Source organism: Larimichthys crocea, chromosome VII (genome assembly GCF_000972845.2).
Source record: "Larimichthys crocea isolate SSNF chromosome VII, L_crocea_2.0, whole genome shotgun sequence".
Lineage (NCBI taxonomy): Eukaryota > Metazoa > Chordata > Actinopteri > Sciaenidae > Larimichthys > Larimichthys crocea.
In genome coordinates, this window is record NC_040017.1 from 15625423 (window position 1) to 15639913 (window position 14491).

The 14491-nt window shown below is 39.4% G+C and overlaps 1 protein-coding gene across 2 annotated transcripts in view; it reads right to left on the reverse strand.

The window, feature by feature from the left end:
- The window catches only part of grik4 (glutamate receptor, ionotropic, kainate 4), a 271652-nt gene that overhangs the window by 96201 nt on the left and 160960 nt on the right, over positions 1 to 14491 (reverse strand). For both annotated transcript variants that reach the window (XM_027280740.1, XM_027280739.1), the window contains exons 4-5: positions 9444 to 9608; positions 6255 to 6352 (exon numbers count right to left, since the gene is read on the reverse strand). In XM_027280740.1, coding sequence (XP_027136541.1) covers positions 6255 to 6352; positions 9444 to 9608 — 263 coding nt within the window. The remainder of the gene's footprint in view (positions 1 to 6254; positions 6353 to 9443; positions 9609 to 14491) is intronic.

Sequence of the window (14491 nt, forward strand, 5' to 3'; positions counted from 1 at the left end):
TGTATCTTTGATATTAACCTTTAAAGTGAACTTTTTATTGTGACTGCTTAGATTTTGCTATCTAATAAATTAAGTAATCCATCTGCATTTCAAGTAAAGATTTCCTAGCTTCCTTGTGTTGAGTGCATTCACTGCATCCTCAGTAAAGTACAGATTTTTTGTGACTAATTCAGGTTCATAGATAAAAGCTCTTATAGGTTGATCTAGAAATGAACATTTCCCTTGCAGCAAAGTATACAGATTAAACATCATATAGAAACAATAACAATAAGTATTGCACAGTAGAAGGTGCCTGTCCTTCACCAGAGCGAGTATACTTGCAATAAGGCCAGTGTGGCTGCTAGAACGGCACTGGGATGGAGACAGTTTGCAGCTAGACTAAATACCTTCGCTCCAGCCCATAGCATTAATTTAAGACTAGAAGTTCTGATATCCGTGAGCGTTAATCAGGCAAGTCTTTGAAGTAAGGGTTGAACAGGGCTCCTGTATTGGAGTGCCTGTGTAGCACTCTGCTTTGTCTGATGGTCCTGCTCAACAACTGCTCCAGCCCTGCCATGTGGAGGAACCCTACAGAGTTCATTTGCCTACTAATAAAGAAATAAAGAAATGTTTCCCTGTGAACTATCTTGGAATTAAAGTCAGACTCAGAGAGGCAAGGAACAGATTCATTTTTAATGGGAATTCGATTTTCAGCGTTACCTTAATACCGGTGCTCACGATGCAGCAAAACACTGTATCACAGGAGACAGGAGAGAACGTGGCAGAAAATGAGACGGGGAAAGTGTCTACCTCTCTCTCTCTCTTTCACTCTATCGCACAGACTTAAAGGGAAAAATAATGACACTGACAAGCAATCTTCAGATTATTTTCTGGGGGGTTGTATAAAAGTCAGTCAGAGTCATGTTTGTGCATTTCTGTGTGCATATGAAAGCACCAATCTCTCATTATTGCCCATCTCCAGGGCTTGAGCTCTACCATTGACCCCCAAACCCAACCCAGCATTATCTCTGTTTGCTTAGCAGACTTCACCTCTCAATCCAAATTGAGCATCACCCCACCAAAAGTTTTAGTGTAATCTCTCTGTACTCCTGCAACCAGGTTGCTTTGCAAGCCCAAAGCAAACACCTAGACATCAGGCCCATGGATATTAATATTCATGGCCACTTCTGACACATGTTTGAATCATAGATGAATACGTTTCCCAGACACAGGGTACATTTCATCCTCTATGCTACAGGAGGGGAAATTAGGGGTAAAAACAGTAAAGGACATTTAAAATGAGCTGAAAGTGGCTGAGAAAAGTGGGTGAATTATTTGACACATGCAAATGTAATCACTGACATGAACTCAATTTAGTTCAAGAGCTTCCTATGACTAATGGCAAAATGAGCTTAGTCTAAGGCTTTGTGAGAAAATAACACAATGGGGATTGAAAATGGAGCCTTGAACAAATCGCAATAGAGGAAAAGTCCTTGGTTTAATCCATCATATTGATATCGAAGTCTTAAATTACTTATAAATAAAAATGATATTTCTTATCCTTGAGATTCACAGGAAACAAAGTAACAAGAAGAAAACTGCACGGCACACACAAGCTGGCTGGCTGCAGCAACTAGCAGATAAGCACCTGTAAAGCAGCACGTGCTTCTCATCCAAAGCCCCCGTTAATGTTTCTCATTAGTCGATATTAATCTGCCCTTCCTCCAAATCCAGACCCCAAGGTTTGCTTTCCACGTCACATAAGATAGAAAAAAACTACAAACATGATGCATCCAGTCAACCCTTTCCCTGCAGTGGCTGTTTTTCTGGTAGTCACTATTAGTGTGAAACCATGATGGGCTCAGTCCCACTCCTCTGTTGTCCCAGTGGAAGTAGCCTCATCAGCAGCAGTGGAGCACGGGGAGTGATTGATAGGTACTGGTAGATGACATGCTGATCACCTAGTGGGGTCTGTCAGCTGCAATATTGCTGCCAGAGTCCCAGGCAACCATCCGCCGGAGCGCAAGCATCTGTGGCCTTACGTTCATAGTGAGGGATTAGGTGGTCAGAGTAATGTGTGCACAGTGGCAGGTGTCCACACATACACACACACACACCTCAGCTCTTATGACTCAGGGTGACCCATTTTCACGTTTTACAGACAGATGTAGTATCACAGACAAACACACATCCACACGCACAAAGTTCCATCACCTGTTGATAGTAGTTATGGATGTGACAAATATGCTCTATAATGCAATAAATTCATTTATTACAAGTGATATATTACATTACATTGTTTCATTAGACATAATACCTCCCACCTCAACTAGGATGAAAAGAAATATCGACGGTTGCTTTAAGAAGTGGCTATGAGTGCAAAAATGTATATATGTGTGGCTCATATAGCTCCTAATCATGTCAGACGACACCATGACTCTCTTTGGACTTTGCTTTCGAGGCTCTTTGGAGGAGCAGGTAGTGGGTTGCCTGGGTCTAAAGGTTAGGCAAGCACAACTGCTTGCATCCACCAGCCAATCTACTCATCTCCTGTCGAGCAGTCCTCAAAGGTACGCTGTACACTGTTTGGCAGGCAAGTATAGAATAAAGGTTTATTTCTCAAAGGATTGCTGGCTTCTCTCCTGTGTATATACTGAATGAGCTAGACTTACACTACTGCGCGATTTGTGCTGCTCATCTCATCAAGGGCAACTTAGGTAAAATAAGACTTCAGGTTCAGCTCAACTCTCTTGCACAGCAGGGAAGCTTTTTTTTTTATTATTGTAAAATTCCCCACTGTGATGGACCTTTAATGTGCTCAAGACTGAAAAGATTTAAGTTACTCTAGGCCTATTCATGCAGGACTTGTATTACCTGGGGTCCTCCATAGTGTAGCATTTAGTCTTAATCTTTTGAGAATCTAAGATGTCTATAATCATTTATGTAAGAATTTCACTGCAAATAATCCACCATAATTCTCCAAAGGGCAACGATTTTAAACTAAAAGCACTTCATAATGCAATAAATGAATGGCCTCTATGATTATAATCTACTTTTTAGACCATATTTCCCCACTCAGTTAGACAGATAATGTTTTCTACATTATTGCAATTAATCTTAATTGTGTTTAGATTCTGTTTTACACATCTTAATACCACAGTTTTTGTGGGTAAAATGCATTGTGATAGCACTGTGTTGTTAGTTATGACACCGTACCACTTGCTGTCGAAGGCCATTGGCCATGCCTCTTTGGAGTGATCATGACAAGAGTAATGTGACCTTTTCTGCTAGACAAAGAACACACACACACACACACACACACACACACACACACACACACACACACACACTCACATTACAGCAGCTGGCTTCACTGATTTGCACACCTCAAGTCAGAGATATGGGTCCTAATCAGTGAAATCAGCTGGTGTAGTGTTTGGTTGGAAAAAAAAAAAATCTGCTCTTGACTCTTGATAGCATCCGGTTGAGGACCACTGAGTTAATCCTGATCCTCAAAAACCCAACTGCTAGGACTGCTGTTTTTTCTGCCTTTGATTGATGGCGAGAATGGAAACCAGCAGCAGTCTTCTGATGACCAAACTCATAAACAATGGCCTTGATAATTTCCTGAAGTGCTAAATATAGTATTTAATGCATTTTATATAACACAACTAGATAAAAAGGTCAAAGTATTTCCAACAAAGCAAGATTTCCTCTGGGTCTATTATTCTTTTGTCTGTTGTCATGACAGCTATGTGTCCAAATTGCATTTGTGTGTATTTATTACATCAAAATCCAATTTTCTTGTCAACTCAATTGATCATGACTCATTCTATATTGGAGGTGGACACAAAATGACATTAAAAAAGTCACGATTATAAATATTGGGAGCATTTCCATCCAAGTTTTTGTTTATATAAAAGCTCTGTTGTGAGTGGATTTGGATGTCAGAGTTTAAACTTCTTTGCCAGTATGTTCTCTCCACTTCCAAACGCCTCAACATTCAGTACGCCCCCCTCATCATCCTGTTGGTGAAAAATATGAAAGTGATCTTCTGTGACTACCCTTTGAACTCTAAAATCAAGTGAGAAACATGTCACAGCACATCAGACTATGCATTTCTAACCAAATCATCTTAGAAAACAAACGCTTCAAACCATTTTACAGAACCTGAAAAGAACAGAAAGCAAACTATATGGCTCAAATACCTCCTCAGTGCTCTATTTGCTCCTGCTTTACTTATTATTTCTATTTTCCTCTACTCTACCACAATAACCAACACTTAAAACAGTTAAAACTACTCATATATTATGCATGAGAAATCCAATAATATATTATTTCTTCCAAAGGCCATTTTTAAAAATTATGGCTACTTATGGTTTCTTTTGATTTTTTTTTTTCTAATAACACTTATATAATTGTACTTAAATGACTTTTATATAGTGCTGAATTGCTACTTACACTTAATTAAAATATCTGAACACCGCCTCAACAAAGAATAAAACTAATTCTAGTTTAAGATTTTAAATATAGATTAGAACAAAAGAATAGGTATATGGATTGAGTTATGTAGCTGCCCTTGACAGTGTGCAAATACCCCTGAATGAATGTTCACCCATGTCTTGAAGTAACGTCAAACCCCCTAGAATAGCAGGGAGAAGATGTTGCCAAGAGTGATAAGTGCACGGATGTAGTATTTCATTTACAGTGCAGATGAAGATGAACTCCCAACTGACATATCAAAAGCCCAGTGCAAATGTTTCTATTAAGCTGTCGAGTTATATGTGGTAACTAACTTATGCTTAATGCGCCTGATTTCAGACTACTGGGGATGGCAAAGGTCTGATGGAAATTACTGCTTCAAGACGTGTTATATGAGGAAAGGGCAAATATTAATTCAGTATGATGTCAGTAGATCTTAGAGTCCTATTTTCATGTTTCAGTGGCAGACATGGAAAAGTGTCTGAGCTTCATTGTTGACCTACCCATACATATGTACAATAAGAACCAATAAAGATGGAATTTGAGCCAGTGTGGCTAAACTGTGAGCCTTTAGGGTCACTGTCTACTCTTTTAAATATTTTATGACTACTGTTACTTAACTAAAAAAAAAAAAAAATCACTTTATGGGATCTTTAATATTCATACAGCGGTATTATCCCAGTTAGCATTTCAAAGAAGTCAGTCCCAGTAGTAAGTGCCACCAGAGACTCATAACAGCAGGGAGTACCGGTCAGTCCAGCGTTATAACAGACGGAAGTCTCATTAGGAAGACGGGCTGTACTGTACCAGAGGACATTACAGAGATTGGGACGGTAATGGGATGTCTTTTAATGGCCATGCTGATCAAACTCATAGAGTTAAAAAGCAGCATCTCTGTGGACCAAATCCAATTATGGTGGAGAGCACACCAACACACACTAGTGTAAACCAAATGATTGATGAACTGAAATGTCATGTCATAATATAGATGCTATCAGTACTGGTGTATTCACTTTGGCAATCTAAATCTACAAATAAAACAAAATATCAAATCAAAAAACAAACTGCTACACCGTGGCAATAAATCCATTTTTCCAGATTAAGCTTTGAACGCAGACATCATTTCTTATTTATATTTGATTTTTGATCTAGGTTTTGTATGATTCGAAGGCGGTTCTGTCTTTTGACTTCAGGCAGCAAAACACACCATGTCAGAGTTCAGACAAGCCAATTAGCATCCAACTGGGATCTGAGTCAGGCTCTGAAGCCAAATCCACTCAGTCATGTTCAAACTAGGGGAAAACAGTTTTTATTCACTGTTCACATAAGATAATATATCTGCTGAATGATTTTGTCAAAATAAAAAAAACAATAATACTATCATTTGTTAAATCATCTGCTGGATAAACATAAATCCAAACACCAGATGTAACAAACAAAACTCATACTTTTTTGTTGTTGTTGTTTGTGTTTGTTTCTATAAAAATCTCAAAACAGTGACTAGCAAGCCTCAGCGGGCCCAACCGCTCCAAGCTAATGAGGGGAATGGAGGAAATAAAATGCCCAGCGGTGCTTTGATTTGAGTGGGACTGGAATGGAGCGTTATGACACCGTTGAGGTATTTCATCATTATCACTAACAGGGATTTCATTCCACCTCAATCTCCTACAAAAACCACACAGCAGCTAATGAGCATCATTGTTCCAAACTATGGATTTCTCGTCGTACTGTGAGCATGCTGCCTAACATGGGCCAGCGGTTGCAGGCCTTTTACTGTAAGTACACAAACTCACCTCCTTTTCTCCACAGATATTGCTGATGATGGAGTTGGAGGCCGGGCTGGCAGAAGGACCGAGTACCGCCACCACCCCTTTAGACATGATCTGGCACACTGAGAGGGAATACAGAAGTGGTGGAGGAGGGAGAAGGGACAGAAATAGTGAGAAAGTAAGTTAGTAAGTGCTATCCAGGAAAGTAAAGTCAAGGCTTTTAAAAAAGGCCCACTTCAGCCAGCTGTTAATGGATGCACATGCTGACTGATCTCAACCTCTAAACAGACAGTAGCCTGAGCCAGCGCTTCTTCTGTCTCGAGGGAACTTGAATCTACATGTGTTAGCGAAACGTGCACAAGGTCAAATGCATTTGTCCATGTTGATTACGCCTGATGCGATGCAAAAAACAGAAAAAAAAAAATCCTACAGAGCCTGCTCATGAGTTTAGCAGCTTGGGGGAGAAACTGATAATAATACAATAGACTTTCACATATGGAGACAGAAAGGTATCAAAATGGGAAGAGACAGAGACAGATAAACAAGAAAGGCAGAGAGACAGAATAGTGACAGGCTGAGATATCTGGGGGCTTAAAACATAAAAACTGGCATTTGAATATTTGCACATGAATGCTATAATATCCCCAAAAGTGGCACACACACACCCGTCTTTTTTTCCCCCACATTCTACATTCACAAGGACTGATTTAAAGGCACTACCTGTGGGGGGAAAAAAAACACATCTTTAGACGAAAACATTTTTACAAAATATGAATTTCCCTCCTCTCTGATGTACAAACGCCATATGCTTTAATCTAACATGCTAGAAAAAAGAACACCATTTCTTGTAACTTCATAATCCCTGGCTACTAATTAAACCGCTACAGTCAATGATGTGAGGCAGACACAAGCACAGAAACTACACACCGTTCATGCATGCACAGAGTGAGTGTGTGTGATGATAAATTGGTGTCAGTTATTGGAGCAAATGCAGAGCATTAGCCGGCTGTGAAAGAGGCAAAAGGGGGGAAACAGTTTTCGGTCCTGTGTGGTGAATCCAGAGGCAGCGAATCGAATGATTAATAAGTAATCCCTTAGTCACCCATGGGGCCTGTAAGACATGAACACACTGACACCTTACGCAAACAGCCACATACACATACATGCACGCACACACATATATGCCCATTTGCACCTATCTACACGGCTTCAACAAATTATAAAGCTGAATGATTTGACTGTCAGGGAACATGCTCTTGGGCCCCGTGACACTACACAGCTAGCATTGTGTGTGTGTGTGTGTGTGTGTGTGTGTGTACTGTAAATGAGAGAATGCTCATAAAAAGTCTGTCACAAAACCCTACCTCCTCACCGCAGGTTATTTGTCACTCGCAAGACATTGACGTCAGTGCCAAGGTTTCTGCTAGTGCTGCCATAATCGTACTGTGTCGTTCACTGCGGTCAAATTATGGTCAGAAGGTCACTAGGTCGTCTGAAGTCCATTATCCCCGCTTAACATTGATTTTTACTGATCAATACAAGCTACTGGAACCTTGGAATGATTAGAGAGCTCTCATGAGTTTGAATTGCTTGACAAGTTTGCTGGTTATAAGAGGAAGGACAGGTGGGCAGACATACAGGAAAAAAAACAAAGATATAGATAAAGCAGAAACACTGCACGCTCACAAACACACATCCAGCTGCAGGTCGTGATGCTTTCAAATGATAACTTTTTACTTTCAGATCTTAATGGATTCATTTCTTTTGGGGATTAAATATTCTCAGTTTCTTCAGGTGCACACATGACAGCACTAAAGCAAAAAATTTCAATGTGTTATGTGGCTTCATACACGATATAGAACTAAAAGAAGGCCTGTTTTTCAACTGGAGTCTCATCATGTGATGTTTTCTGCCTTTAAAAAGCAGCTTCAAGGAGGCATCCACTACATCTGTAAACTACACATGCAGGAGTGGGTGCTTGAAAGGTGGGGGTGGGACTATTCTGGGCAGGTAGCGCTCCCTCTGTGATATTTCCATCTAACTGCAGCCACTGATCCGTCTCTAATCCAATTCCTGCCTCTAATTACACACACACACACACACACACACACACACACTTTCACACACAAAACATTTGCACAATATCCACACAACAACACATGCAACCTTATACACACACACACGGATAGAAACACACAGCAGAAACCACATTTAGGAAGGGTTTGTAGTAAACCAGGCAGAGAAAGTAATACAGTTTCTTGTTGTTGTGGGAAGTGAAGCGCTGTTTCCATGGATTAAACAGCGCCACTGAAGTGAAAGTGGGAAAGTGGGAATGTGTCATATTGAAAATCAATCCCCACACCTCTTGTCATAACTGTTTATATTGGTTATTTTGCACAGACACACTGTGTGCTGCATTGATTTTGAATAGTTTTCATTAAAAATTTAAAAGAATAACCAATAAACACTAAGGTGTGAGGCAACAAGTCACCACACTGTACAGCGATGTTGTGGGCAGCTGTGAAGTATAAGAATTGATAACAAATAGGTACTCCAGCTTATGATAATGGAGTCACCCTCAGTGATGCATTTGTCACATCTGTGTGACAGATTACTGGTTATCTCATAATAGCCCATTTAAAAAGATCTATAAGGCTGCGTGTTGAAGGTCATCTCTGTTTTGACATAGATTAAGTCATTTTTACCTGTCACTGCCTATTTCTTTTTACAGCGCTGCCACAGCAGAATGAAGGTTGCTAATACATAAGAGAACGAAACACAAACAGATATAAACACGCCATTTGACTCCTGCAGCTACAGTATCAGAACATGACAGCTCATTTCATGTTCATGTACTAGTCTGTCCCCAGTCGGTCTTCTATTTTGAATAATTTGTTTGCGTCTGTTTGACCGAAATATTATAGACAGTCTTATCTGTGTGTACTTGGGGAGAAGAATAAGAGAGGCAGAGTCGAAGGAAGACAGAAGAACTGAACTGAAATGAGAGACTTCTTTTTCTTTTTCTTTTTTGCTGATTTCTGTCCGGACCCTGCGGCACATCACATTTATTACTATTTATTTTCCATATCTTTTATCGGATCCAGCACATGCACACTGACTGACAGACTCACACCCACATGAACAAACACACCACACCACCAACACTTTCTTCTCCTCACCCATTAATTGGCATGCCTTCCCTGTCCTACTTACTTGTTTCACCCATCTCATATTCACTATCTCTCAGCAGTTCAAAGATGTCCACCTCCAGCTTGCCAGTGGTTGAGCGGTTACTGTTCCTGTTGATGCTGTCTTTGGCCAGCGTGATGGCCAAACGCTCCCCTCTGCTGCACTCCATAGGGTCATCAAGGATGGCAGCTGAGAACAAGGGAAGGGAGTAGAAAGATCGGTGGTGAGGTTGAGAGAAAACAAAGTGCATCCCTATTGGTAACTGCTGTTTTTCCAAATGAACGAGAACCGCCTGTGTGGCCAATGATCATTCAGTGTGAAGACAGGACATGTATTTAAAGCCCTTTTTTCTTATTTAGATCTACAATAAAAGTCCAGTCTACTGAAATCTGCTCCCAAGGTACATGGATTTATTAGCACTAATACTTTGGCGACATTTTATGCACACTGCTCTCCATTAATCTAGAGTGTCTACACTTCTACAGTATTGTTCTTAATAAATCCATACACTTTGGGGGCAGCTTTTAGTGTGAGGAATCTACTTTTTCTCTAAAAGGGTGAGTGCTATTTAATGTAAATACCTGATCTGTATGATAAACGCTTGGAAGCTTAAAAGCTTTAAAATCTCGCACCTATTCTGTTCCAAGATTTTTTTTAAGAGCATTGCAAAAAAAATAAATAATAAACTCATAACTCATAACACACTGTTTACTCTGCAGCAAGTGAACATCAAAACATCTGTCAGTTGTGCAGCTTTCATAGAGGCTGTGTGGAGACTCAACACTCCAGTCTCTGCTGTGGCTTATCAGAGACGCTACACTGTGCAATTCTACAACAGAATTAAATCAGTTTTCCACAGGAGCATTAAAGAATGATGAGACAACATGTTATACTCAGAAATGATTTACACACTCTCTGTATGCAGTAATGTATTTGTTGTACTGAAGCATAGTTATCACAAAAGAGCCGATGCATGTGTTCTACATGGCTTAGCTAAGCCAATTATAAAATGGACTGGATGTAGATAATGAACTCTTCTCATTTTTATGCAGAAGAAAATCCACAGTCACAATGAGACTGTAGAGAATGGTCATTAAAAAAGGATTTTAATCATTTCATACCACATGTTAAATAAAGCATGGTATATTTGTATGTCCTCTGAATATACCATAGCAAGACATTCAGACAGTAGGTTCAACTGCCTAACATTTACTTTAAGACAAGCTCGAGATGATTGCACAATGTAATTGTATTCTGGGATATAAGTTTTACATCGTGGATTTGTTCCGTGACCTTTAACAGCACGGAAATTGTCATCATGGGCGATTAAGAAGGCACACAAAAAACACTGTCTGTTCACTGTGTTATCAAACAGAAATGAAATATATTATATGGCTTTATATGTACCAGCTTATATTTTTTGATGAGCAGTCTAGCTATGAATTGGCTTATTTAAAGAAAATTTGACGCTTGAACCCAGAAAATCCATTTTCCAACGTCGTGGAAACTGAAAGAACAGTTTGTGTCTAGTGCAGATGAGAGTTGTTATTTGAAATACTAGATGATGCATTATTCTGCCATCATGAGCGTCACACAGACAGTAGTTTGAGATAACACATTAACAGGTTGCATATGATTTATCCCAAGATGTAATTCATCTTTTTTATTAGTCATTTATTGGTCATGACAGGTATGTGTTTAGTTTTCATGGATTGTAATGCCACGTTGGATATTTATGACACATCTATTCATACTAGCTGAGGATTATAAGATCAACGAAATGTAATCATTTAAACATTTCACATCAACCACTTAATTATGTTCCCCAGATGTATGATTAAGCAACATTTTTATTAACAATAACATACCTTCATAAGTCTACACCCTTCTCATAATGCTCTCTTCTCATTCTCAAAATGTGTGCACACAAAGGTTCTAGATAAAGCTAAAACAGAGCTAGGAGATAAAAGTAACCTATGCAGAAAAGTATGAAATTAATAGTGCACAACAATATATAATTAAGCACATCTTGCTGGCTGAAAGGTAAATGTACTGTAGGCAATCCATTAAAGAGAACAACTGCAGGTGGAGTGTTGTAACTTGAAGCCTAATCACATAATCTGAATTAGACGTGCAGAGCAGCATGCAGAACTGGAACGTGTTCCAAGTGACCTTTTCCCTGCTGATCACACAGCTGAATAAACAACTAAGTCTAGCTTGCAAAGATGAGACACATCCACTCATCTGATACCATCAAGGGGCAAAGTCACAGCAAGCCAATACCTACAAGCAAATTTAAATGCTTTGTTAAGAAGCAGAGAGTAGCAGTGAAAGGTCATGTGAGGTGAGGTCTTTGCCTGACTGAAAAGCTGTGGACAAAAGAAGGACATATTCATTTCTTCATGCACTTAAAGGACTTCCTCTTTATCACACACATATTTGGATAGTTTAATATAATCAAAGGCACACATTCAATTACATTTTTCATGTGTAGGGAGGCAAGGAAGATTTCTCTCCACTGAGTAATGAACTTGAGTTGTAGTTAATGTCTTGTGCAAAGTGTGTGATTTGCTCGAGTGTAAAACAGTCTTTTGAGGACAGGCAGGTATGTTCAAGGTAAGCATACATTACAGCCTGACATTTTTAGATTTTAAGAGGCTGTTCTTCGTGGGTTCATTGTGAGGAGAAAATGTCTTAGTCATCCTATCTGACCATAAATGGCTTCGGTATTCAATAAAATTCATCATTAAGCAGGGCTCCCACAGAGTTTTCTTCAAAGCAGGCTCAGTCTTATGTTGGGAAATATAAGGCTTTACAAGTTTTAGATTTTTAAAACTCAAATATAAAACTGAACTCCATCAATATTCATTATTCAGCTCTCTGGACTTTTCTCTGTCCAAGCACCAACAGTTCCTGAGGCAAACCCTGCCATGGAGATACGTGTCGACACAGCAGCACGTGTAAAATTAATGGTCTCACTGTGATTTCTTGTCAAGATCGTGACTAAAAGTATTACGCCTCTCTGATGTGTAATTTGAGCATGTCTTACATACAAACATAGCAGTGTTACATCCTTGGACTGTAAAGCTGCTAAAATCAATATCTTTCTACATGCTCTAGTCTAGATTAATAATGGATCAAATGACTACATGTACTGTATACGAACAAGAACAAGAACACATGTAGTGACCCACAGAACTGATGATGCTTTCACCCTCAGTGCTTCAGTGCATTTTTAAGCTCATTGTTTTGATTTTATGACCCACAGCTTTACTATTTTGATTCACTTTCACCACTCACCTAAAATTGCTGGCTAGTCCATGACTCGTCTATAACAGGACCTTGTATATATAAATGGAATGAATGGCGCTTGGGGCGGCAATTCTCAGTGGCCAGTACTGTAGCTGGTAAACATAGTGGAGCATTTAGCAACTAAAGAGATATTTCCCTCAGGAGTTAGTTGAAAGCAAACCAGAGCTAAAAAAGGAGTGATAATTGGATATATATGTCAGGTGGGCTGATGCAACAACTCCAAAAAAGTGCTAATGTTCCTGCGTAAGCTACTTTTTTGCCACATCAACTTGTGTTTGCAGCTTGTTTCCAACGCTCCAAGTAGACAAAAAACAAAACAAGCCTTTTTCAAAGTGATTAAAAATGATTTCGGTTCAATGTCCACGTGTAAAAGGAAAAGCTTTGAGGCTAAATATGTTTGCACCCATTGTCAAGCAACTTTTAATAACCACGGTTTGGTTAAATAAAATTGATAAAGCTACACAAAACATAGGTAAAACACTCAAATGACTCAAATGAAAGTGTTCAGGAGCCTCTGATGTCTTATGCTGTAATACTTATTGACGCTTGGCCAAAGAGAATTAGAGACACTCTCAAAGTTCATCAGAAGTGCCTGAGTCGGTCTCACATTCTGCCTAACTCATCCTGGTGGATAGACTTTAAACCCCAAGATAACACCACAAATACTACATGCCCATAATTAGTCAAAGAGAATTACTTTACCCATGGAGGTGTTATTGTCAACATATTCAAGTCTAGAGACACAGATGTCTGTTTACGCAGATTGGAAAGTCAACAGCCAGCTATCTATTATGTCTAGGAAGGCAGCAATAGGTCTCTTTGACCATGACCACCACAGTGTTAAGATATGGTGGCACCTATCAAAGACAAACAATTAATACTGCCAAGGACCTCAAGGCCCCATGTGACCTTGTGTCACCTAAGGACAGAAGATTCCATAACAACAAAGACCTTACAACAACATGGAGATACAACTGAGGAATATCTGGAATGACAGTGGAAGTCCAGTTCAATTAGTAAGGTGAGTTGGCGTTATGACTCATTCATGAGCAGAAGAAATGTATTATTAAAAGTTTCGTGTCTGCTGTCATAAATTGCATTATAAAAATAAATAAAAATAAAATGTAGTGAGTCATAAGTCAAATGCCTCACTACATAGTGCAAATCTATCCACACATGTAGGTGGATGGCAATTGAGTGAAACTGGCATGTGGGGAGTTGACATTTGGGAGTGGTCAATATATGACAGCTGGCAAACAAGCAAGGCTAAAGGGGAAAACAGGAGCTGGCTCCTGATCTATCGAAAGCAATCAATGAGTAGCCTGGAGGTGAACTGTGGCGTTGTGCAATGTGGACAGTCTCAGTGCAAAGTAGGTATAAAATTAGAATCCCTCAGCGGTAAGGACGCGAAGCACAGGAAAATGATCTAATGAGGTCTTTTAGCATCTCTAACGGGTGTGATCCTTTTGTAAACATGTCAACCTCAGGCTGATTTTATTCGGGACATCTTTGAACATTGCAGACAAACAACACCAAAGCATTATGCAAAAACTGCATGAACTCTCCTAACCATGTCATTAACAATAATAGATGCAGACACACATTACACTGTACACACTGCTACTGAAGTCACTTAGAGTTCTGTTTTACAGCCTGGAATACATCCATCTTTAACATGGTATTTATAACAAAGCAGCAGCAACATTCAAAAGTCTAAAACTTTCCTCCAGTGCAGTTTTCCATATTTTCTTCTGTGTATT